At 35.7% G+C, this 12,291-nt stretch overlaps 1 protein-coding gene across 2 annotated transcripts in view; it reads right to left on the minus strand.

Moving 5' to 3' along the window:
* LOC125654927 (uncharacterized) overlaps nucleotides 1-12,291 on the minus strand; it is a 60,286-nt gene that overhangs the window by 21,930 nt on the left and 26,065 nt on the right. The window contains exon 6 of one of the 2 annotated variants that reach the window (XM_056143711.1): nucleotides 1,593-1,776. In XM_056143711.1, the coding sequence (XP_055999686.1) occupies nucleotides 1,593-1,776 (184 nt within the window). Of the gene's footprint in view, nucleotides 1-1,592; nucleotides 12,062-12,291 lie in introns of those variants that run through there. The other variant, XM_056143712.1, reaches the window with a different exon arrangement.

Raw genomic sequence — 12,291 nt, forward strand, 5'->3', positions numbered from 1 at the left:
TTGTCAGCTGGAACAAAAAATATTCTCAAATAACCTATCTAATTCTTTTATCACTTCTGGTTTACTAAACACAGAAGTATAAATGGTACGTACTTTTGTTTCCATGTGTCTAATACGGGATTGTAATATTCCTCTTATATATTTGATCCATTCTGACAATGTATCAAGTTCTTCTTTTTCATATTTAGCCCATCGTTTGACATAATCCATAAGAATTCATAATAGAAATGACGTTCTGACCCCAATTGAAAGACCGAGATTCTCTGTATTTAGGACCTTTGAGAATAAGCGACTTGAGGTCCTCATTTTCAACTACATCAACATAACCAGTAATGACATATCCAGCTGGACTATAGTTGAAAGAAGATGAAAAACAATAACACGTGGGTGGATTAAGTATAAGATGGTCTAAATCTAGGCACTACAAAGTTTATCATTGAAGATTTTGGATGCAATAATAGTAGTATATTTGTTCTAAATACTGAGTGTAGACTTAAACTTGAAATAAGTTGGGATACACTACTGAACTTTTTATGACGAAGAATGTTGCTTATGTTGACGGAATCTATTCCTTTGTTTGTAAATTTGAGCTGAAGGAACTTGCGGCACAATTTGGAAGGGGTATCATCCATGACCTGTGGGGGTTTAGATAGGCTGTGATTAACAACATCCATATTCATAGAGTTTAGTGTATATTCAAGTGTTGAAAAATCCAAGTATAGACTAGCTGTAGCTTCTCGAAATAACGTATGTAAAACTCTCAATGGAACAGAGAAGAGGTTGGTGCGAATTTGATGTGGACCCAATTGCAATTGTCTGTTGACGCAAGTTAGAAGTGAATCAAACGTGACATCATTTATATTTGGTCTTTTATATGAACGATGCCCATGACTGCGTTTCCGTCTTTGAGTATTGGGAAAGAGTTCCATCACATTCACGTCATTGTATGCAATTATATTCAAATAAACGTAAAATGCAGATGATTATGTCACTTCTTACCTAACGTATTGATTGATTGAGCTATTTGCCATTATGTTAATGTTTACTTCTTTATGACACCTTCATTAATATATCTTATGCGGAAAAGTCTTCAATATTTATAAATCATACACGTAGTATTCGTGTCCCTCAGGGGAATGTTAGATAGTTTCTTCTTACTATCTAATAATAATAATAATAATAATGATTGGTTTTATATAGCGCCTTTTCCAGCGTATATTGCTCAAAGCGTTTTACAATAATCAATGTACATTATTACCCCGGTAGACCTTATATCAATCTAGAACTTTCGCAGCCTCCTATGAAGCATGCAGTGCAAGCTGCCATTACAAGCGCTGGAGCACTAACATTCTAACAATATCTTTCACTGTCTATAGCCAGGTACTCCTTTTACACTTGGGTGGAGTGAGGAAATTCATGTAAAGTGCCTTTCCCAAGTACACAACGTCAGCCCTGCGGCGGCCAGGACTCGAACCCACGACCTTTCGGTCGAGAGTATGACGGCCTAACCACTAGGCCATCGATTTTGTAATACACAATAAAGAATAGGGTTGAATTCAAACTTCGTTTGTTATCTCAAAGTGATACTTTACCATGTCGGTTTGTAGTTTGTACAGCAAACAACCAAGTTTGAAAGCATGCATTATGACTTCTCTCCTCTTCCCGTCTCATATGTTTCCATCTCATCTGTTCCCGTTTCATCTCTTCCCATATCATCTGTTCCCGTCTCATCTGTTCCTGTCGCATCTGTTCCTGTCTCATCTGTTCCTGTCTCATCTGTTCCTGTCGCATCTGTTCCTGTATCATCTGTTTCTGTCGCATCTGTTCCCATATAATATGTTCCCGTATCATTTATAGTACATATTCTGCTCATTTGTTTAACAATATTCATAGGAAGGCTCTCATACACACTCACAATAGAGATATCCATTCCACACAAATTTTCAAAATCTACATATGATATATTACTACATACATATATTACCTTCCCAAGCAGCAGACTAGATCAATATTTAATTTGTTACATGAACGATTGGGTGACGACATGCAATGTATGTAAATAATTCAAATGTTGACATGTTTGCCGACGATGTTACTCTACACTCTAATGGTCACGGTACAAGATGTTTAGAAAATGTACTCATTTCAGATATTTGAGACATTGAGAACTGGTGTGAAACGTAAATAGAACAAAATGTATGCTGATGGGTACACAGCAAAGAAAATCAATATTAGAGGACCAAAATTTAAAACTTGTTGCTAGAAATAATTCAATTGAACATTTTCAGACTGAGAAGCTTATTTGTGTACATATTGATGATAAATTAATTTACACCGATCATATTAACTCAGTATGCAAAAACGTAAACTACAAATTATTTACACTATGCAAGATAAAAAGTTTCTACTCCTACATACCAGAAAGCTCTATTACAGTACATATATTCTGCCGTCCATTAGCTGCTGCTTGACTATTTGGGGTAATACATCCAAACTTGGTATAGAAAGAATATTTAAGTTACAAAAAAGAGCTGCAAGGATAATTCTGGATGCAAGTCCAGATTTCTCTTCTAAATCATAGTTTGAGAAACATGTTGGCTGACAGTTTATGAGGTAGTTGATTTACACAAATATATTTTATTATCTAAAATTTTTCGCGGTTTGCCTCTCGATTATCTTGAGCTATTTGAACTTCAATCTTCTGCTTCTTATCGTCTGCGTTCTGAATCAAACCACGATCTTTGATTGCCAAAGTTTAACACACAATTATTCAAGACCTCTTTACAATACTCAGGTGTGACCCTGTGGAACAAACTACCACAATGCATACGGCTCTCTCAGTCTCAACATATTTTTAAAGACAATGTTACAAAATACGTTATCAGCTGCCGTACCACTATTTAAGGATGATTTTCCCCTCTCGTATATAAATTATATGCACATGATGCATTTGTCTTTTAACCGCAATCTGGAACATTAAATTTTGTGATTATTTGTCACTGATATTCAATTGTATTAAGTGATATAGACTGAATCTTGTTACGTAACTTTGTGTTCATGTTTTGAGACTCTGTTTTAAGTGATTATTCTTGTATATAATTATATATTATAGTGGAAGGCCCTGGGGAAGAATAGTGTGTGAAATAAAGTATTATTACTATTATTATTATTATTATTATATCATCTAATCGTGGGGAAAATTTACAGTAATTACGAGGTCACGTAATTAGCACCTAAATTTTCCCCACGCGTATATATGAGGAAACGTCATTTGTAAACCAATTTCCTTTTTCTGGGTAGATGTATTCAGTTCTTTCCTTACATGTTTGGATTTTCTTAGATACAATAAATATATTTGACTCACGTTCAAATTTAGACAAGAATGTCAATTTGATTCATATAGATATTTCTTAATACATTTTTTCTACTTCTAAGTGACACCTTCATGAATATATCTAATGGTGAACAATCTTCTTATAAAACATAAAAAAAGTATTCATCTCCCCCAGGAATACATTTATATAAGTTCTGCTGGATGCTTAATCCTACTTGTGACACATACAAAAGCATACCTTTCAATTCAACATTTATTAGTTATGTTAAAGTTATCCTTTACCTCGTCTGGCAAAATGGGTGAAGCTATGAATTCGTAAATAAAAGACGGCCAACTTTCGACAGGCATATCCTTATTTGCCATGTCTCCCTATACCGAATATGAAAGAAATTTAGTGAATACAATAATGTAGTAAAACGTATTTATGTATATGTATATACTCATGTAAATAACACTTGAACCTGGTATATCCTATTCCTAACCCTTGACCTGGAGCTTCCGTTCACTCAGCCCTTCCCATCTACCCTGCAGCAGTCGACGATTTACCCAAACCTATGATGTTGTGTTCCCATGTGTTATATGTATGATAGTCCAAATGCCATTTGTGGAGTCCTGCTGAATTAAGGTAGGGCATTGTTTATATGCCTTGTGTTCTTATGTCATGTAATACCTCGGTTACACGATATTGGTGTCGCCGGTGAACATTTATTTTGCAATATTTGCAAACGCGGTGATATGTTATCACCGTATATTTTTTGTCATTTTGTGGAATAGTGTGTTGAGCGTTTAATATTTAAACGTGTATTTACGATATTCCAACGTTCAATTATATTGAACCATTTTTCTATTGAATTTGTCGTGTTGAGCGTCTATAGCGCATACTCACGATATATTCATTTGAACTATTTTGCCGTTTTTTGTGTTAGAGTTATCACCCTTATATACGTGACAAATAGCACGTGGGGATAATTTACTTCTCTTTTCATTGAATATTATTGCTGGTATTTGAATCTTGTCATTTGTATCGGTTTTGAGCGTTTCTTAAAAAACGTTAAATCGATAAACTGTTGTATTGTTCATTTTTGAAACGCAGTTTCTATATTTATCATTTTGTGAAATGTTTTTGTCGTCTTGCCCCGCGTCATTTTTGCACGCTCGATGTTTGGCGCCAAATTGTCACTAAACAGTTCCTTGTGACGTTTATATCTATTTACATTTTGGGAAAAAACCTGTTTGTTTACATTGTACCAGTTTAAAGTTAATTACAATTTTTTATCTTTCTTTAAATTTTGATTATTTTTTTTTTCAAACTTATTCAATAGAATAAAGATACTTTGATATTTTTCTTGTTTTATGAAGTTTACTTTGCAATAATGAATCAATATTGATTCATTGTTTACATTTTTTCTTTCTTTCTTGACCTACCCATATTGATATTTATTATTAATTTTTCTTATTCATTCCTTTGGTGTTTAGCTTTTGCCTTGATAAGGCAAAGCACATTTTTTCCAATAATTTATTAATTTTTTCTTTGCATTTTTTTCTCTTTCATATATATAGTTTATATCAATATCAAAATTTATTATTTTCCCTTCAATTCTTTAGTGTTTAGATTTTCCTAGATAAAGTCTGTTTCGTTGTTATTTTGAAAATATATTTCATTATAGTGTTCCAAGCTTTTAATCTAAAGCAGGGAAACAAATTTTTTTTCAGTCGAATTTATATTTGTTGATACAGTATTTCAATACTGTTCTTGTTTTCTTGTATGAATATATTTACTACTATTTAATAATAGAGAGGGGGAAACGAGATAGAGAAAACAAGATGAGTGCCATGTATAACTATCCTACACAAATGGGTGTGTCATATAATGAAGTGCTTCCACAATGGGATCAGTTCCCATCCTACTCGCCTCAAATTATGCCATATTGTCTGTCACCTTGGGAACCATATCCATGATTTCCCCAACCATATGGATACCCAATGGTATCCGAAATTCTTGAACTACCAGTGTCTGCTGTTCAGATTGAACCCTACCCACATTTCCTTGGTGTTTCAACCCAGACTTCAAGCGGTTGACCACCGTTGAATGTTCAGCGATTGAACCCAGTTCAATCTGTGTCTGGGGAAATTCCTTGGTCAAATAGCGGTTCATTATCATCGACTGGCCAGGAAGCACTCGTTGCATATCCTCAAAATATTCATCAGTCACAATCTCAGCAACCACTACAGCAGCAACCAGTGCCACAACAATCAACACCACAGCCATTACCACAACAACATTCTATGCAATTAACACAACAAACACAACAATCTGGGCAAATACAACAAGCACAACAGTAATCTTCGCAAACACAACTGAAACCCCAGAAACTATCAAAACCACCACAACATCAATCTCGGCAAATACCACAACCACCACCACAGCAAATACAGCAACCACCACAACAAAAGCTACAGCAAACATCACAACAGAAACTTAATGAACCACCACAGCAACTAGATTATGATTCAGATGATAACAAAGGTGCAGAATATTCTTGCAACGTAAAAAGAAACAAATATGCCACCATTTCCTTTGATGAATCTGACACTTTTGATCATGGACATTTTATACAATCAACTGTCCATGGTTCAAACCATACTCAAATCCAAAGTGACTGTGGTCCGGACTCAACTGTGTATAACTACTCGAAGCATGACAGTCTTCATTCGGAGTGTGATACTGATGACAATGGCAGTGATGCTGAGGCGCCTTCTCAAATATCTTACATTAATCAAACAACTAGAGACCTTGACACATATGAGGAGGCAGATGCTTCATTACAAAAACAGTATCAGCAGGATAGGACTTCTAGTAGTGACCAGAGTGAAAGGAACCACATATGTGAAGTAACCGACAGATCGGGGGAGGATCTAAATGTAAACTGTGGTGTACAGGAGGAAGTAGATAAACTAGACTCTACAAGTGAGTCAGTTCAGAGACCAGTAGGACTAAATGTTGTAGAGGAGGATGAGAGCGTTCAAGTGGACAACAGCAGGTGAGACAGTCTGAGGCAGTATTAGAGGAAGTTGAGTATTTCTGTGAATATAAAGGTGGACCCAGTCAAAGTTGACAGTACTGAGGATCAAAGGAAAAACCAAGAACTGAGAAGTGTGTGTGACAGTACGTCCCGTTCAGATTCTTGTGGTAATGGTAGGTCCTCAAGGGCAGACTCTTATAACAACAGTGTTACGATGGATTCATGTAGTACGTCTTCCATGACATCGCAATCTAAAATTTATCTCAGTTTAGTAGAGCTGCAATTTGTGGATAGCAGAACAGACACGTTGTCGTTGCAGACACAGGGGACAAATATGGAAGTGGACGAGCTTACCGCGGAGAGTGATTCTCAACAGGAAGTGTCCGCAGTAGGAGAGAGGATAGCTGGTGTAGATAGTAGTGTGGATAGCAGTAGTGATCAACCAGGCAGCAGAGCACCATATGGAGGAGTGAGTAGCAGCAGTAGCGGGAAGTTTCTGTCGTAGAATCCACGCATTTGTCAGAGGGGGCGCGTGTCACCTCCTCGGCTGTAATCACTTTGGAGAATTCAATCCGGATGCAAAATTTGAGAATGTGTCAGATATTGGTCAAGATTTGGTGGATAATGCAGTGTCGTCGAAACGATGTGGAAGTTTTCCTGTGGTCAGGTAATCTGAGGGACTGTCCTCGACATCCTCACATGAGGAGATGAGGTAAGAAGTTCACAATGAAGATGATAATTCACACTCGGACTCCATCACAAATATTACTCCTTCAGAGCCGTCTGCCTCTACAGCAGACTGGGAACCAACACAGGAAACCAACACGATGTAGTTTGAGGCAGAACCAGCCCATAATCCAACAAAAAGTGTTAGTCTGTTGGAGCACAGGAAACAATTAATAGATAAAGGGCCCACTAGTTTCCCCACATCAACATTATCGTCGTCATTGTCTGTACTGAGGTCATCATCTGCGTCCTTGCTTAGTCTATCCACCAGTTCGCATAACCAACTTCCATTGTTTGACACGTCCCCATCCAAGGATTCATCGTCTCATACTCATCGCCCATTCAAAAGTTCATCTGATCTCATAAAACACAAGTTGACAGAGGCACCCAAAAGGGAGAAACCACCAAGTTTAATGGAGAGACTTGAAAAGGAGTTTGGGTTCGAAGATTCAGAAGATGATGATGGTAAAGAAGAGATCAAATATTTTGAAATGTAGCGTGGATTTAGAACGTATATGGGTTTGTTCAATATTTGCTTTTGAAATGTGTTGTAGATATAGAATGTTTGTTCACTAATTGTTTTTGAAATGTGTTGTAGATTGTGAATGTATGAGAGCAAGAGAACGTTCAGTAATTAATATAGTAACAGAAATCTCGTGAATTGTTACTTAATTGTTACTTGTAAATTGTACCTTGTTTATCATAACATTTATTGTTATAACACACATATATTGTAAGTGATATTTTGAATTTACATTATATTGTATTTTTGCTGTGCAAGAACAGTATACTGATACGGTACGTGACATTGATGTGCTGTATGTTTTTTTCTATGTTTATAATTGTACAGTGTTTTATTTGGAGATTTACTGTTGAAATGTTGTGTAACTAAAACAAATGTGCTGACGTTAATTTGAAGTCCATTATAATAGTTGTATATCAACATACCAGTACACATGGACTAAGTCTATCATAAATGTGTGTTACATGCAAATTTGCGGAGTTACCTACGGACTACATTTAGATAGTTGTGGAAATATAATTGAAACCTAATATAAAATGTGAAACTGTACATGTAAGCATTTTCCAATAATTTGACTTGTAAATACTGTGCAGCGTGCATCTATTGTGTAATTCATTATTATGTATATAGTTATTCTGCTAATTTGATGTATACATGATGGACATGTGATATCATTAAGTTAGACTGGTCAGTTTTGAGTGTGAGTGGTGATGGTGGATTGATAGTATGACGTGTGATGGTATATGTATTTAAACCATTAGAACCTTGTTTAAGCACACATTATATGACTGAGGTACACATTGTAGAAAATCATGCAAAAGTTTGTGATGCATTGAAAATGATAGAATTTTATTGTTATCAATAATGCTGTTACTGAACATCAGAAATGTCGGTAGATGAAAATTGTTGATGGTTTTGAAACACGGTCATTAGGATACATAGTCTTCTTAACACAATGAAAGGTGAAGATAACGAACAGTGATCAATCTCATAACTCATATAAGCAATACAAAGTAGATAGTTAGGCAAACACGGACCCCTGGACACACTAGAGGTGGAATCAGTTGCTTACGAGGAGTAAGCATCACCTGTCGATCGGTCACACCCGCCGTGAGCCCTATATCCTGATCAGGTAAACGGAGATATCCGTAGTCAAAATCAGTGTGCCAAGAACGGCCTAACAATCGGTATGAAACATGTCAGACAGCATTTGACCCAATGATAGGTTGTATTGACGAACTAGATCGTTATAACGACCATAGAATTTGCGAAATGCTGACTTCAATCGAGACTGTTGAAACCCCTGTACCATCAACTTGTTTGTCAATAGCTCGATTTAAAAACTGACTATACGCAGAGCAAGCTCTTGCGTATCGAATCAGTTGAGAGATATAAACACCATATGCAGGTGATAATGAAATATTGCTACATAAACATGGGAAGTTGACGATGGAGAACCTGACATTATTCAGTTTATCATACAGTTGAGTTGTCAGTTTACCTACTTTCAATAAAAGATCTAAGTATGGAGCAGAAGTGGACGACTCTGTGATGTCTTTATTTCGAGCTCACAGGGATATATCGATTCGATATATGAATGAAAGTTATCATTGTTAATAGACGAAACGTCGTCGATATATCTAAATGTCGAATTGAAGGCCACGACAAGATATTTCTTCTTCTCGTGTGTAAGAATTTGAATAAATTCCGCTTCATATAAATATAGAAACAGGTCAGCTAACAAAGGAGAACAATTTGTGACAATGGGAATTCCAACACACTGTTGGAACACCTGATCAGCAAAGACCACGAAAATATTATCAATGAGGAATAGATCGATATATTTCAATTTTGACATAGTAGATTTTTATAATGATTAAAAAATATGGAGAATTACAAAAAGAAATTTAAAAATTAATAGAGAAAGAAACCCCGCAATTTCATCGAATATAAATATAACTATACATGTTAATTAGAAGATATGATAAAGTTTATTGCTGATCATTGTATTATGCACAGATGACTTATGAAGATGACTTTTATATGAAAGGCGAAGATAACGAACAGTAATCAATCTCATAAATCCTACAAGTAATACAAAATAGGTAGTCGGGCAAACACGGACCCCTGGACACACCAGAGGTGGAATCAGGTGCCTAGGAGGAGTAAGCATCCCCTGTCGACCGGTCACACCCACCGTGAGCCCTATATCCTGATCAGGTAAACGGAATTATCCGTAGTCAAAATCAGTGTGCCAAGAACGGCTTAACAATCAGTATGAAACACGTCAGACAGTATTTGACCCAAATACCTGCTGTCCGATATCCTGTAATAAATTATGTTAATGAAATACACTTTGAATACACATTTGACTGTTATACACCCATTTGCAAAATATTTCAAGTTTTTTTTTACTATGTTAACAATTCCAGAATATGATAGCTTTATCAGGGATGATGTTATTAACGATCTATTGACTCATAAAGACTTGTTCTAATAATTTCTAATATCAAAGATGTCTAAATGGCCCTTTTTTACCCGTTATGTAACCAAATTGAACCCTTTATAGGTATTGACCAGTTTTGGGCTAATGTGTTTTTCATCATATAAACTACCGCATTTTGTATAGTGCTATGTACGGGGATATAAATGCATAGGGTCTTGTATTGTACTTTGCCGTGTAATTGTTGTCACGTTTGCAGTTTTAAAGCAACATAAGCTGTAACTTAAGGTAATTAGATTGCAAAATAAAACAACATATATCTAATATATTTGTGATTGAATATGTAGACATTAACGTAGTTCCACACTCCTGTGACGTCATAAGATTGTGCAAAGTCAATAATTTAATGACTGGAACATAAATTTTGTTGGAGTCTTTTGTCAATAGTTATTGTAAAAAATCTTGTTAGCCATAAAATATTTCAAAAGTCTTAGTTATATTTGAATAGTCAATTATGCGTTTCAAAATATTGAATCCAAGGACAATAACTCTTGTTTTCATTAAATTATTTATCAAGTCCATTATGCAATAGATTTCCTATATTTTTCACAAACATTTTACCAAGGTGATAAGGAATTATTATCTGTGTCTTTTCATGAAATTACATAAAATTTTAATCCATGAGTGGTTTTGAATAGCTCAGTTGTATGGTGCCAGACTTAGGGTTTTTATGGGGGTATACATACTCTGGAAGCTATAGATTTGAAATTATTAAGGAAAGGTATGGATTTTGTTTCATAAATAACTATAACAGATGTACATCTACTAATATAACCAGAAAAAATGATATTTAAACCATGCTATAAGGAAATTGTGTCCATATTTGTTTGTCTTTTAACATTTTGGAGAGTAAGGCTAATTCAATAATTTTGCACTTATTATACTAAAACTTGATGAACATAGTGAAAATGACATTTGTTTTAGTTCTTGACATGTTTCCTGATAAATAAATGCAATTAAAAATTTTTGTTGTTCTTTTTATTTTAAAATAACAACAGATAACTGTTTCCAATGAATTTCATAAAAATCTACATAGGGGTACATTACTTCAGTAGTGTCTGTAATGAAAATAAATCTGGAAATCCTTAACTAATTTGCCTTTTCTCATTACTCTGAATGTTAATCTATTGATTCCAAACAAAAAAATGCTACCTAAACCCCAAAAATCCAGGACTAAGGACCCACCTTAATAGAATCAGAGTGAAGATGAAGCAACAAACCCGTCCAATGTCGATTCATGAAACATAATGATTCTGTCAGTAATTCCTGTTCGTTATCTCCGATATGCATCAACCTCGGAGGTCACCAGTTCGGATAAAAACGAACTAGAGGCATTCAGCACGTGTCATATTTGTAAACAATTTAACATGCCAATTTTGTAGAGCAAATTCATTCGTTAGGAAGCCATATACTTAACAAAGATAAGCTCAAGATCTGGGAGGGTCAATTTATTGACCTCTCCAAGCTGCTTCGGTCAGCTCCTTTAACTTGGTTATTGCAACTCGCAGTGCATTCTGCAAATCAAAAATGACAAACTCTGCATCTCAAACTATTGGAATAATTCCTTTATGCATATTGAAAATTGGACTTCTACGTTTTTCATTTTCACCAGCGTTATGTTAGAAACATATCCCGAGAAGGCCCAAGAACTACTTAAACATGCGAGGTATGTCAGACTCGCAGCTACCAGATCAAATACTTGATTGAAATACGGCAAGCAGTTCCACCTTCCCAATTCACGCACACTGCACAACTCGTGCAGAGGCCAATACAAAATGTTAGCTACTGTATGTATATTCTAACAACATCCAAACATAGCAATCATCTACGCTAAATTCAACAGCCCAACCTAATCCTCCGACCATATCAACTTTGACCAAACAAACTTGTGTTGCATACCATGCTGGTTGTTTTCCCCCAGACGCCAATATATCAACTCGTGCAACATATGCAGAACCAAGCACCCACAGGTTGAATGTTCTAAGTAATAGCTCAATTACTCGTTAGATCACACATGAATTCTATTTGTACATTGGCTCACTACTTGCAGGGCATGTAAACACTAAATTTCTAATTCTAGGTTTACTTTTGGTTTTCGTCTGCAACATTTAGATCAACGGGGGGGGGGATGGGGTTGGGGGTTGGGGGTTGGGGGGTCAAGGAATGCCGGACGTTGGGGTCC

The sequence above is a fragment of the Ostrea edulis genome, chromosome 7 (assembly GCF_947568905.1).
Source record: "Ostrea edulis chromosome 7, xbOstEdul1.1, whole genome shotgun sequence".
Lineage (NCBI taxonomy): Eukaryota > Metazoa > Mollusca > Bivalvia > Ostreida > Ostreidae > Ostrea > Ostrea edulis.